The 14,618-nt window shown below is 44.4% G+C and overlaps 1 protein-coding gene across 4 annotated transcripts in view; it reads left to right on the top strand.

The window, feature by feature from the left end:
• Positions 1-13,329, top strand: part of UGT8 (UDP glycosyltransferase 8) — a 60,649-nt gene extending 47,320 nt beyond the window's left edge. For all 4 annotated transcript variants that reach the window (XM_037508257.2, XM_054694542.1, XM_037508259.2 and 1 more), the window contains exons 3-6: positions 4,755-4,897; positions 6,276-6,352; positions 7,364-7,583; positions 10,785-13,329. In XM_037508257.2, the coding sequence (XP_037364154.1) occupies positions 4,755-4,897; positions 6,276-6,352; positions 7,364-7,583; positions 10,785-11,148 (804 nt within the window). In that variant the 3' untranslated portion in view covers positions 11,149-13,329. The remainder of the gene's footprint in view (positions 1-4,754; positions 4,898-6,275; positions 6,353-7,363; positions 7,584-10,784) is intronic.
• The last annotated feature ends 1,289 nt before the right edge of the window (positions 13,330-14,618 follow it).

Raw genomic sequence — 14,618 nt, 5'->3', positions numbered from 1 at the left:
TGTTCCCTGTGCTCTGACCTATGGGATTTTGCAGACTGAGTTTTTCATTCTCTGCACCCCACCTGGCCACAGCGGCCCATTCTTTACATAATGAGACTCTCTAGGTGGAAAAGGAGGTCTGTTGAGGTTGGTGTTAGAACTAGAAAGGGAGAGACCAGATTCCCAGCCCCCTCCAGCATCTCTGTGTAGGATTTGCTCACAGTCCAGGCATTCTTTGCCGCAGAATGGCTGGGACTGACAAAGGCTGCACTGTTACTGGTTTCTCAACTCTGCCGGCCCCTCTTAAGGCTCCTATTTTGTGGGGAAAGAAAGGAGTAGGTTTGGGTCACAGGCTGGCGCTAGCCATGGCAGCCTAGGCCTCGGAGCAGTCAGTCTTCCAAAGCTTCAGCCACAGCTGACATGTCAGAATTAGGCCTGATCAAGGTAGAGAGGCGTCTGCGCCGTCCAGCTTTTCATTCATTATCCTTTCACTGGTTATGACGTGATGATCTTCTTTGTAAAATCTGTCTCTACTTTGAGTTGGGGTGTGAATTGGCCACAATTAATAGGATATTTCTGTGAGTTTTTGCAGAAGAGGCAGATTTAAAAACAAAGTCACCCTGTGATGGTCTCCAAGTCTCAAGATCTTACTTGTGACCCTTTTGGGTAATTTTTCACCATCCCCCATTTCTCAATAGCCATCATTTCAAAAACTGGTGTAAAATGACCAAAAGATTGCACTTTGGGGACAGCTGCTCCCCCCACCCCTATCATGTGGCAGGTGCCTGGCCAATATTCTGCTCCCCTTTCCTGTCTTGGTGTCAGGCGATTGTACCCTGGCTCACCCAGGACAGCCCCCCGCCCCCAGTGAGGATGGACATATGAATGTCTCCAGCTGCTCTGCTCCTTCATCCCCTGATGCAGCAAATTGCATTGTGGTGCTGGATGGCCGCAGTCCCAGAGCACACTTCACTATCCAGGAGGGCACACTCTCTGTTCTTTTCGGAAATTTTCTTGGCTGTTCTTGTACATTTTGTTTCCTAGATGAAATTTAGACTCAGCTCTTCCATGGCTATAATGATCTTCCTAGACCATAGCTGCATGGCCTTGAACTTAGCTGCATAAATAATGAGCATCTTTATAACAGTGTTTCTTTCCTACACATGTCCTTTTCCTGCATTTATTCAGCTTTTCTTTTTTTGCCCCCCTAGTAAAAATTTTCTTGCTTTCTTCATATACATACTGTAGAGTTTGTTAGGTTTTTCCTACTTTTAGCTATGTCTCAGTTTTGTTGCTATTGCGAGGGTTTTTTTTTTTTTTTCAGTCTTTTTTTCAGTTCTTACAGTTTATATATATAAAACAATATAATGAAAATATAATATTATAAAAATATAAAAATATAAATGTTATATATATATGTATACAGACAAACAATTCTAACAGACAGGGGTTTCTAAAATACCTTAATTTTTTACACATTTATTTGAACGCATTTATTATGAAGAATTAAAAAAAATCATTATTACATCATTTTGCACATTGTCAGTGTTGGATCTTAGATTCCAGAATATACTGTATAGGTCCAGAAATGAGAGGCTGCCACAGGCATTGGAACTGTAGAGAATATAAGTGAAAACTGTAATCCAATGTTGGCTTATTTTCTATTTCTTTTCTATATTCTTAAACTGTTTCCTGAAACGGGAGGTGTTTTGAAAAGGTTTCCTGCCCTCTCCAGTAAGGAAAGCCTGTTTTACTCACTCAGCACCTAGAGGGTGGAGCACCTCCTCCTTGTGCTCACTCCTGCTCATGTGGTGACACTGCTCACTCATTTGGGGCATCCGATGTGCTTTTTTCCCGCCCTCCTCCTGCTGAGACTGCCTGAAGTAGAGCCAGTTGATAAAGATCCTGTGAACAGATAGAACAGAAAAAATAAGGGGAGGAAGACCAGCAAGGAGAGGCCTAGTGCTCTGTGTGGGAAGTGTTCAGCTGTGGGGGACCTCACTGGTGCTCCCTACTGTACCCCCACCCCAGCATGGCAGCAGATCCCCCCAGATGGTGCTGTGAGATGCTGAGAGCCTCTCACCACAGAGCTTGTTCCCCCTGGATGCCACTTGCAGAGTATTTGAGAAAACCCATCTTACAAAATATATATAATGCAACCTTTACCATAAACCCAAATGCCCAAAAATAGATGACTGGATCAAGAAGATGTGGTCCATATACACCATGGACTATTACTCAGCAATCAGAAAAGATAAACACATGCCATTTGCAGCAACATGGATGGCGCTGGAAGGGATCATGCTCAGCGAAATAAGCCAGAAAGAAAAAGAAAAATACCGGATGGTCTCACTCATAGCAGGAATCTATGAGGGACCAGGAAAAAGAATAACTATAAGAAAGTGAAAATCAAAAAAAGTGAAAATCAAAATCAACAAAAAACTATGAACCAGAGACACTTTTTTTGGGGGGGGCGGGAGGGGAGGGATTGGGGTCAGAATGGGGGGTTGTAATTGTATGGGGAATATAAAAATAAAATTATTTAAAAAAAAAAAAAGAGAAAGGGAACTTAGGAGATGCTCCTAAAGACATACCAGCAAGCCACCAGCTCTGGAGACAAGTGGAAGGTTCTTCTGCTGACCTCACCAACCAAAGAAACATCATGTCTATCCTGGTCCCCAAATGAAGGAGGGGCCCCTGGGCTGCTGTAGGGACTTGACAGGAAGCTCTTAAAGTCCATCTGTCCTAACCTGAATGGCTGTGCCTGGCAGTGTGGCCGTCCCGACCCAGCATGTTCACCAGCAACTGCCTTGGCGTTGAATGTGGGGCTGACCCCTGCCTGTGACCTGCTCGCCGCCACCTCAGTGCCTGGCGGGGCCCACGGGAGCACCCACTGTTATAGGCAGCCCGATATTAAACGGGTTCCTGGCTGGGTCCTCACCCGCGCGCTTTAAAGGGACTTATGAATACCTACTACAGAACACACAAAAAGTTAATAAAAGGTTTATTTACAAGAGGAAAGGAAAGAAGGAAAATGTACAACTCAGGGAGAAAATAGGGAAATAAAGTCTTTAATGCGTCCTACCGATCGACGACCTGGAAACCCAAGTCACTCTCAAAGCTGGCCGGACGCTGCAAACTGGCCGAGAGCCCAAAAAATGGAGCCCCCCAAAGCCCATGTGTCTGCCTTTTGTATCCACCTGGCTGCTTAACCCCACCCTCAGGTCCCAGCCACCTTCCCTTGGTGGTGATGGGATTTGGAGTTCCCGTGTCTTGGCTTTGACCTGGGGTGGGGGTGGAGTCCACAAAGCCTATATGGAATTTGCTTTGAGACATCCTTTTTCCCCAACACCACCAGCACCCCCGAGTCATAAGGTGGTCTGAGAACCCTGTGGCCTGGATGCACAGCAGCCTGTTCACCACCCTTCAAACGAATTTCTCTTCTGCCTGTGTCAGGCATTCTAACCAGAGTGCAGCCTTTTTCACAGTGTGATCCCCCGAAGCCGACAAGGTGTCCTGTGTGACATGGATCTCACAGCGTCGAATGCTCAGAGTACGCTGAAGAAAGGAAAATGCGGACAGCAGTAGTCGTGTGCTGCCCTGCGGGCCTCCGAGCGCAGGGCGTGACTGCACGCGTGGACGCAGAGCGCTGATGTCTCCATGTGCTCTTACAGGATGGTGTTGCCGGCGGGCAGCAGATTTGTTTTCCTTACGGCAGAATTATGTGTTCCTCAGAACGCCCTGACTTCTAGTTTTCCTTCGGGAAACCAAAAGTCGGTGTCTTTGACAAAGACTTACTCAGAGATGCCTTAGCACAGAAGCAGGCTTGTCCCCACAGAGTGAAATACAGCCAGGCCAGAGCTCCGTCAGACCAGCTGCTGTCATTTGCGGTGCTCAGCCACCAGGCTGGCGACCCGTGGCTAGTGGAGCTTCCTGAGAAGTGAATTGTTCTGCAGTTGGATTTGTTCTACTCCCCGCATGTCTCCAGTGGCCCCCCGCATCTCTTGCTCTGAAGTGAGATCTGAGAAGTAGGCCTTTTCTCATACAGTGAGGGGAAGAGGCACCCCACAGAGTTTTCGTGGGTGCCTCCCGCTCCAACTTGTATGATTTCTGTTCTGCGTGAATTGCAGAAAAAGAGAAGTATTAAGGCGCTAGGTCGATGGATGCATAGACCTGCTAGCTAATGCCTCCCCTTAGATCATAAAACAGGAGGACTGTTCAGGAATGAAAACGACCCAGCAAGTGTAGACCAGGATGCAGTTAGCACCCTCCTAAAGTCAACGCCTCCTGGGAGGAGGTGAGGCTGGTGGCTCCTGTGTTGCTTTGATGTTGAATCCACATCTTTTGCTTATTTTGCACATATATCTCAGACCACATTTTAACTATCGGTTTTATTTTTCTTGCTTCTGCCTAAGAGCTTAATCACTGCACTCTTAGGTCATGAACTACTGATTTGTTGTTATCACTTCCATACTGATCTTAAGTTAAAAATCTCCCCACGGTTGTGTAGTTAACATTGTCAGCTGAAATACTTTCATCAAAAACAGGTATCTAGTTTAAAAATGAACAGTGATGTAATAAATTTTTTTTCAAAATAGAAAAGCAAGGAAAAAAAACCAAAAACAGGTATCTAGTGGATTTTCCACTGTATCTTCCTCTGTACTCTCTAATCGCTAAGTTTACCTGAAGCCTAGTTATAAAGTGGGCTGTGGCCGGCGCTGCCTAGGAACTCTTCTGGTCTTTGCTAAAATGAACTGCTGTATTTTGATTTCCAGGATCTGCAAAGGTGGGTAAACGGTGCTAATGAACATGGCTTTGTCCTGGTGTCTTTCGGAGCCGGTGTCAAGTATCTGTCTGAGGACATCGCCAACAAACTGGCTGGAGCTCTGGGGAGATTGCCCCAAAAAGTGATCTGGAGGTAAATTAACAAGATCTATTGTTTCTCCACTGTTGATTTTCAGTATCCCTTGCTTAGCCCGTAGTCCTAATGACATTGATGCCCTGGCAAGATGAGGCAGAGGCTCCTGAGTTTTCTTTTAGTATTGAAACCTAGAGATGAATTTCTAAGATTCTGTGATGGAGAGAGACATCCAGGCCATAGTGCAGAAAGAATAAATGGAATGATTTGTTCTGTATCTGATGCCTTTTTATTTCGCTCACAGCTCTCTAGCCTTACCCACCCATTAATTACCATCATTCAGACATTTTTGTTTTGTGCATGTATTTCTGTATGTTCCTGCAAATCAGTGCTGGGGTGAGAACAAATGATGGATGAATAAATAAATAAGTAAACTCCTTCATGGGCCCTTTTGGGGCCCCACTTGGTTTCCTTTGTAAACACTTTAGACTTATTTCTCCAACAGGTCAGGCCTCTCAAATACAGCAGCTGACCAGGTAGCACCAGTCAAAGCAGACCCATAGATTGTCTGAGCCTGTTTTGGGAAACACTGCCAACGTGTTTCTGTCTCTGGAATTTCCAGCTCCACGTGTGAAAATGAGAGCTCAGCACTTTATTAGCAGGTTTTTATTTAGTCTGTCCCCACTGTTGGGCTCTAGAGAGAGCGCAGAGGGCAGTGGCCATCCCACAGTTTCTACATAATTGGAAGAAAATACCTCCGGAGGCTCCAGACAGCACGGTTTTTCCAGTAGCGACGGTGTGAGGACTTGCTCTGCTGCCTCTGACTGAGCTACGGGGTAGACACATATTCTACTCCAGGTCTTCAAGACTTTTCACATTGATGCAGTCCTGTTGGGTTTATTCTCTTGGCCTTAACCCAGAAAGCCCCCTTTTGCTTTGGGTGGACAATTTTTGTCCCTCAGCTCAGACACTTGCTTTTCAGGCCCTTTATGGTGTATCTTTCAGAGATGAAGGCAGCAAGCTCCTGAAGGTGTCCTGTCCTCCTCAGGACTCCCACGTGGGGGTCAAGCTAGGAGAATGCAGTCTCCACTCTCTTTCAGTCAAGCCTCCCCCTCGGCTCCTGTGTGAGGCCCGAACTAAGGCTGGCCCGGCCCGGCCCTTGGCACCTCACCTTCTGGGCCTGGTGGAGAAGGGCCTTCTAGCACAGGCTCATCTGGATGCGTTGGTCTCAGTACAAAGCAAAGAATTTATTTCTCAGTCTTGGAAAGTGTGAAAAAGAAATGTACTCAAACGTTTGTTGTTACCAAAGAATGGTTTCCTTCTTAAGAATATCAGAAAAGATGACCTTTGTTCTAAATGAAATGAGTGAACCAGACAGTCTGTACATCCCACGAGTGAACTCATGTCTGAAAGATTCATTGTCTGGTGCACATTTTAGGTTTTCTGGGACCAAACCAAAGAATCTAGGAAACAACACTAAGCTGATAGAATGGCTGCCACAAAATGATCTGCTCGGTAAGTCAGTGACTCGTGGGTATTTACTTGCTTTTGGATTTTAATTATGTAAATGGGTTTCTACGTAAGTGGCTTGTACAACGTGTGTGTAGTTTACGGCAGTCGTTACGGTATTTGGCATCGCTCGTCTTTGATGTCAGGCCAACAAATCAAATCTTACGTGTTGGAGGATATTTTGTAAATTATATGTGGGGGAGGCCTATAAATTAAAAATTTTAGACCAGTCTCCAATTTTAATTTTCTAGAAAATACACTTATAAAACTGTTAGTTTCCAGTGAGCAGTTATTTAGTATTATGACTTCAGATTCCGCGGAAGACAGGGAGAAAGGAGATCTAAGTGTGCTTCTTCACCCTCGGTTTTGTCAGCCCAACAGCCGATACCCCTACCCGGGGCATCTGACCGGTGCTCGGGTTTTTACTGGGAGACTCTCCAGCAGTGCAGGTACCCCGGGCCCACACCCAGACACCGGCTCAGGAACCTCTCTGGGTCCTTGGAGTCTCAGCTCTCGCTCTGATTTGTGTAAGCCTGGGCCCTGCGCAACTCTGTGCATGGCCTTTGTGGTTCTCTGTTGGCTTTCAGCTATGACCCAAAGGTGACGAGAATTAGGGACCCAGCTAGTGTCTTTCCCCTCCCCTCAAACTCCTGCCCCCACCCAGTCAGCTGTGCTCCATTTTCTCTGCTGGGCTTGGTGTTAAGGTTTTGTTCCAAGAAAGAATTCTAGTGGGACTAGGCTGAGAAAATATTTGAGATCCACTGCAAAGATGGTCCCTTAGTAGGGCGAAGTTGAGAAACCAGTTTGGCTTTTAATTGAGACAGATAACTGTAGATATATATAAATCAGATAATTTTGTATATCTAACATTTTAATAGGCCCGGAGCAGGGATGACCGAAATTATGCCTTTAATATTATCTCTCCAAATTATGTGTTTACTGCAGTCTGCTTATTTCTGGAGCATCTCTCACTAATACACAATCTTGCAAACTGTTTTCTTTTCTATCCTTCTGTAGGGCATTCAAATATTAAAGCCTTCCTGAGCCATGGCGGTTTGAATAGTATTTTTGAAACCATGTATCATGGTGTCCCCGTTGTGGGAATCCCACTCTTTGGAGATCATTATGATACCATGACCCGCGTGCAAGCAAAAGGCATGGGGATCTTGCTGGAGTGGAAGACGGTGACTGAGGGGGAGCTGTATGAAGCGCTGGTGAAGGTTATAAATGATCCCAGGTAAGGATCCAGTTAACATTGGGCAGGTGGACTTTACATGTGGAACATACAGCAGCAGGCTGTCAAGACCCAGTGATGGCCAGGAAGTTGTCAGTGAACCAATGACAGAAGTATCTTCTAGATTCGTATTTAGAATGCCTGATGGGTGTGTTAGCATTCAGAAAAGAAAATGGCAGCTGTTGGACAGTCACGTATGACCTTGAATAAGTCTGCCAGAATCTGCGAAAGGAAGGGGCTCCATAATGGGAACACGCATGGGGCCGTGCACTGTCAAATTTTGTGTCTTTTGTCTCATCTTATCACTCATGATAACCATATTTCATAGTTTTCAGTATCCACGCTCTAGAGATGAGGCAATTGAAACTCTGAAAGCTTAAGTCATTAGCCCATGATTACCTAGCTCTGAGAGTGATATTCGAGCCAGACTGACAGACTCCAAGGCTGCTGCCCTTTGTAGCGCCTGGCACTGGATGCCACCAAAAGGCTGATTTATTGACTCAGGTGAATGACTACTCAGGATCTTTATTGTATCTTGACCTTTAAATTCTTGATACGGCTTGAGCTCATCGAATTCACACATGCGTCTCAAGGGGTGGAGAGCTGAGCTGTGTAATTTTAAAACAAAGCTGGACTCCCCCCTTTTATATTTAATTAATCGTGCATTTCACACAGCAGTAATGTTGGCAGGCATGTAAGCTTTTTTGTGTGGACACACGGGGTCTGGCTTATCCCTGAACAGAGAGAAACTCTAAAATATAGCAGCACTAAGAAAAATTCCTTCCAATGAAGTGCCGTGGTCGTCACATAAAAGTTTGGTACAAGCTCCCTGGGCACATGGCGCTGCCCCTAGCACGGCTCAGAGGTGGCCTTCAGAGCTGAGCCAGTGGCATCTGGAGGTGTGAAGTCCATGACCCCCGAGGTGCCTGAGGTTGGGATCCCTTTATCTCTGTCCTGTAGCTTTTCTTTCAGTGTCTAGTGTTCTTCCAGATGTGCTGTTCTGGAAAACGACTGTGTCTTGTTAGTTTTTCGAAGCAGACTTGTCAAATGGCCTGTGGGTTCGAGTAGAGGGGCTAGTTGCGGAGGTGGTGCTGGGTACGTGAGAGATGTGGGCCATTTGACTCATACTAGAAACTCCTAGTGTGATTGCATCCCTTGTGGGAAAATCCCTAGTGCAGAAAAATTGTCATCGCTTTGTTTCATCTGCCTACTGCCATCTTCTTACTGGAAGAAATCTTGAATTGTAAAGCAGACTACGGCGAAGTTCAATGTCAGTCAACACTGACTTTGAGGCTACTTTTCTCTGGGAAACACCCTTTCAAACTAATTTATGGGGGACACCCCAGTGTTCTTGCCTGTTTGATCCATGGTCTCGCTTCCTCGGAAGGGCAGTGTCCCGGAAAGTGAACCGGTGAGAAAGCAGCAGACTTCATGAGCCGGCTCATTTCTGAGTGGACTCCTGTTGGCCATAGTCTTGCTCTCCCCCATTCATGGTCAGGTGCACACTTCTCTCCTGGCCTGTCTTCTCCTGTCTCAGAGCACAGCTGCAGCCACAACCTCCAAGGCATGCTGTGTGCGCCCTCCAGATGCAATTTCTCTATTATGACTGGCAAATCCAGCTGGACATTGGCCTTCCAAGGGTTTTGTCCTTAGGCCAACATTGGTACACAATTAGTACACACTTAGACTTTGAAAATGAAACATTACATTATGTTTTACTGCTTTCTTTGTATCCTGCTTAAGGGATTATATAACCATTCGTAAGGACTTTTTTTTTTTTTTTTAAATTGTATTTGTTTTTGCATAGAAGAGCTGGGATATAGGCCAGAGGTGTGGGAGGTGAGAGGAGTCACCAGAAACAGAGCGGGGAACAGAACAGGCAGAAGGACCAAAATACACTGCTGAGAGGAGCAGCAGGAGAGACAGAGGTCTGCTTCGCCATGTGGGTAGCTCCCTGGCCCGGGATCAAACTGAGGCTATAGTAGCAATAGCACTGACACTTAACCCCTAAGCCACCAGGCCCCATGCTCTTGATATACATCTATACATGCACGTACACATATGCCTATATACACACTTGTAAATATATATCGTCATGGATAGCTTCATAGGGATGTTTCTCAGCTGCATTTCATCTAGTTAATAAACCTAATAACCTCACACTGTCACCTAACATTCTTTTAAAAATCAGGTTTTGTTTTTTTTTAAATGAAGTACTATTGTTTTATATCCTTATTACTTTCTTGCAAGTATAGGATGTTCCCCTCAAATGTGGTCACAGGAGCTCTGCTACCACCAGTGCACCTATAGTACCCTCCACCCACTGCTCTCCCCTAATCACCCTCCCCTGTCTCCATCCCTCTCCCCTCCTGGATGCCTCAGATCTGTGGTCAGCTTTCAAGGGTTGGTTTTAAATTCTGTCTTTGTCTGACCCTTTATTTGGTTTCTCTGTACTTCACCTATAGTGACACCAGCGCAATATCGAATGTCAGTGCTTAAAAAACAGCATGGGGACAAAGTTGTGCATTTTTTTCCCTCTCTACCCTCTCTTTGAGAATCTAATCAATGCGCTCCCCTTCCTGGTTGAGACTGGGTGATGATGCCATTTCAGTGCCGATGGAGGGGCAGATTACACATGTGTGTGGGTATGAGGTGAGGTACAGTGTAGAATGAGAACAGGATTTGGAGTGAGAACTTATATCTGAATCTCACCTTTATAATCCTATCACATTACTTAAGTCTTTCTGGTTTTCTTCTCAGCTGGTGAAACTATTTTGTGCTCAAAGGTGGTGTTTCAAGCTTTTAACAGTACCAGACACACACTAAGCACTTAAAAATGGATGGTCATTTTATTTCCCCCCCCTTTTTTTTAAGATTATTTATGCATAGAAGAACTCGAGTGTAGGCCAGAGTATGGGGGGTGAGAGGATTCACCAGAATGTGAGGAGCAAAACAGGCAGATCTACTGAAATACACTGCTGAAGGGAGCAACGGGCAAGGCAGGAGAGGTCTGCTGCACCATGTGGGTCGGCTCTTTGGCCGGGAATCAAACACAGGCTGCAGAGGTGACTGTGTGACAGAGCTGAGTCTGAATCCCTAGGCCACCAGGGGGGCCCGCTTTTCCCCATTTTTTTTTTTAAGAGGAGTGAGTCACAGTTCTGAACGTTGTGTCTACATGATCCTTCCGTTTTGCTTCCCCCACAGCTACCGTCAGAGGGCCCAGAAGCTTTCAGAAATCCACAAGGACCAGCCAGGTCACCCTGTCAATCGGACGGTCTACTGGATCGATTACATCCTCCGTCACAACGGAGCACATCACCTCCGTGCCGCTGTCTATCAGATCTCTTTCTGTCAGTATTTTTTACTGGATATTGCCTTTGTGCTTTTGCTTGGTGCTGTCTTGTTTTACTTCCTTTTGTCCTGGGCAGCAAAATTTAGCTACAGAAAAATCACAAGTTTATGGTCTAGAAATAAGCAGAGCGCAGTGAATGGACACTACCAGAATGGAATCCTCAATGGCAAGTACAAGAGAAATGGCCATATTAAACACGAAAAGAAGGTGAAATGATCCAGCAGCTCCTGTGAGAGTCCCAAATCTGCTCATTGAATTTTTATCGCTATAATTTAGTCTAACACCTACTAAAAGTCAAACGTCAGTAAACAATTCTAAAACTCCCTCATCTGATCTTACTAATGAAATTCCGTGGTTTTTCAGATGGCTGTAAAAAGCACACCCTAAAATGCAAATACGTATTGTATTCAAATACTGATGCAGAGAGTTTTGGCACTGAAGCTTTTAGAAGCCTTAATTATTTAAAGCAATTAAGTGACCTGTGTGAGACCTTAGTTTCAAATCTCCATGTGTGTGTCTCCCAGGTAAGGGATAGTTTCTTTTCAAGACATTTGTGTGTATGTCTGTGTGTGTCTGTATGTTTCCTAATTAAGATAATTGTCAGCTGACTGGGGCTTACAGTGAGTGTTCTCGTTGAAGGTATAACACACACATCAGGGGTAGAAAGACAGAACCCAAACATTGCCTTTCTAGAATTTAATATGTATGAACTCAGAGCACTACCAGGAAAGAACATTTTCCCTCTGACTGATTACAGAGGAGAAAAAGCAAAGTATAAATTACACCATTTTTTTTTTGACTTTTATATTGTCCTTTTAGTTTTTAAATTGCTTTTGGTTTTGGTGTCCCTTTTCTTGACTGTGGACACTTCTAGAGAGGGGTTAAAAACCATGCAGTTAAGTAGATGCCATGGTTCTATTTTACTTTCATTCTCCACTACCGATAATTTTCCTCTGGAGGAATTTTGTAGTTTATTTGATTTTATTTTTAATGAGTGACATTAAGTACTTTATTAAGACAAAGCGACCAAGTCCTGACTTCTGTTCAAAGTACTAAAGATTATTGCTTCTATGGCATCGTTAAACATGGCCATTGTTTGAGTTTTTTGTAAATGATGCTTTTCTATAATGTAATTTCTGAATGTCCCCGTGTTATTTTCTGAAGTTTAACTTAAAAAAAAACAAAAAAACACCTTCCCCCCTGCTGTTGTCTGGGCTACACAACCTATTCCACACAGGTGCCAACATTTAATTCTTTTAAATGAAACACTTGCCATATTGGTACCTGTTTGGTCTGAGAGGTTGAAGATTCTCTCAACCCATCAAAATGTACACAATATGCAGAAGGGACCAAGAAATTGTACTGCTTGTTGGTAAAAATAAGTTCCCACTTCCCCATGCTCCCTCAGCCTGTTCCCGGCAACCCTTCTCAGTCACTGGGGCTGGCGTGGAACAGTGAGTGTTCACTGGAGAATCAGGAGGTAAGGCCCAGACAGCACGAAATCAGGATCTCCTGGCCAAACTGTTCTCTGGTTGGCAATTACGAGTTTTCTCCATGTCATTCTGTTTACTTAGCCTTTGCACTCAGTGTTGAGTGTAAGCTTTATTTATTCCTAGTTTGAAATCCCACAGCTGAGAGTAGAAAAGGCAACACGTACCTAATGGCATTCACTAACCCAGCAAGTGTGAACTTTCTAGAATGCTGTCACTCCTCGTCATACACGATGACATACAACTTCACTCCCTCCCACCAGGAGCCGCTCTCCTCTGCTTTGAGATAATGTCATGAGTAGTTTCTTACCATTCAATGCAGAGTTCCTGCTGTCTGGACACTTGAAGAAATGGTATTTTACATAGGAGCCTATTAGTTCTACCTTTTCACAATCTTACCACAATGTTGCCGTTACGGGAGGAGAAAGGACAGAGGCAATGAGTGGTGGGAGGCTAACAGGTCTTTGGAGTGTATGCTTGAGCCGATTTTGCTTTTTTTGGAATTGGATGAAGTTGACAGTAGGCACTGACTGGATGATGACACATAAGTTAATCTCCACTGTGATAAAAACTTAATAAACATGATTTAAAAATAGAGAAGTTGTTGGAATAAAATTTTTATATATATTTTTTTCACAATACTATGTATATCCATGATAAACTTGTTTCTAAGACAGGTCTTCCAACTTTTCTATGTGTATTTGAGTGTAAAACCGTCTATAACATGTGAGAATGTCTGTTACTGCGCACGGGGTTTACCCTGCAAGGATATCAACATGGATTGTTAAGTATAGGTATTTACTGATCACTTTTTTCCTAGTAAGCTTATTGTTAGCCAGTTTTGGTAAATAGACTGATTTTAAATTTTCCACACTTGGGTTAGATTCTCTAATAAAGTACAGTTTTCAAGAAGGTATTCACTTTTTTTTTTTTTTTTTTTTGAAAAAGCCTCTACAGGTATTCTCATAGCTGGTCATTATGTCCATTGCAAATGAAAATTAAATCATTTCTCTCCTAGACCCTTACCTTTTAATATCTCTGCATATAAATGTAGAGGCAGAATTGGGATGTCCAGAATTTAGGGAACTCATGATTGAAATTGGAGAACATTAGACACTTTGTGTTACCATTTGAGCACATTCTCAGACTCCCAAATCCTGCATCATTTTCTGGTAGGGTAGCCTTGATGATATAGTCCTCAAAGATTCACCTCTGAATTTTATCCAATCACATATTTACACCCCACTCGAAATCTGATATACAACATACCTGCTTCACTGGGGCTGGGATCTCCCACACTGGATCCTCAGGACTCCTTCAGCGCAGCAGTGCAGGTGCTCCATCTGCTCCCACCCTCCGCTCCCGTGGGGAGGCAGCAGAGAGACAAGAGGCAACAGCCTGGTATTTTTACCCATTTCTTGCTTCCACCCAGACAATAAGAATATTTGTACCCACAGGACCTGCTAGATTCCAGTAACCTACCTCAGGCTACTGCTTCCAGCTTTGCATTCTCATCAGGCACATCAGACATTGTAATTAGGCGTTAGGGTGCATGGATCTACACTGACATTAAGAAGTCAGATTGGTTGTGATAACACTAAGTGCATCTTTGCCCTTAACAAACAGTAAATGCCCTGTCTGGAAGGACACAACTGTAGCGAGCTAAAAAATACATTTATGCTGTGGGGTGGGGGCAGATTGGCTTCATTTGACATTCACTGCCTCTCCTGTCAGGGGGGATTTGCAGTTAAGGGCAGGCTCTGCTTCAAGGAGTTGCCTGATCGGGTCAGAGACTCGGACACCTAAGTCATTACACTGTAGGTGCTGAGAGCTGCAATAGACATCTGTGCAGGGGGCTGTGAGACATGCAGGAGGCAGGAAAAGACGTCTGAAACCTGGGTGTGCACTAAAGGATTCCACCTCACCATCTGCTTGTTTTGTGATCAGTGATAGTACAACTGCATGCCACTCACCTCATCAGAAGTGTCCTAGGAACTTCATTTTTTCTTTTACGAAAGGGTCACGTATTGAAATCACACTATCAGATGTTCCTGACTTTGAAGGAGAATGCCAACATTTACTTCACTTTGAATTACCACATGGTATGGGCTTAACACACACACACACATACACACACACACACACACTCTCTCTCTCTCTCCCCTCCCCCCACTCACTCTCACTCTATACTGGCCA

Source organism: Talpa occidentalis, unplaced genomic scaffold, assembly GCF_014898055.3.
Source record: "Talpa occidentalis isolate TD23 unplaced genomic scaffold, MPIMG_talOcc4v2.1 talOcc4.13, whole genome shotgun sequence".
NCBI classification, from domain to species: Eukaryota; Metazoa; Chordata; class Mammalia; order Eulipotyphla; family Talpidae; genus Talpa; species Talpa occidentalis.
Note: the sequence above shows the minus strand (reverse complement) of the source record. Positions and strands in the feature narration are given on the sequence as shown.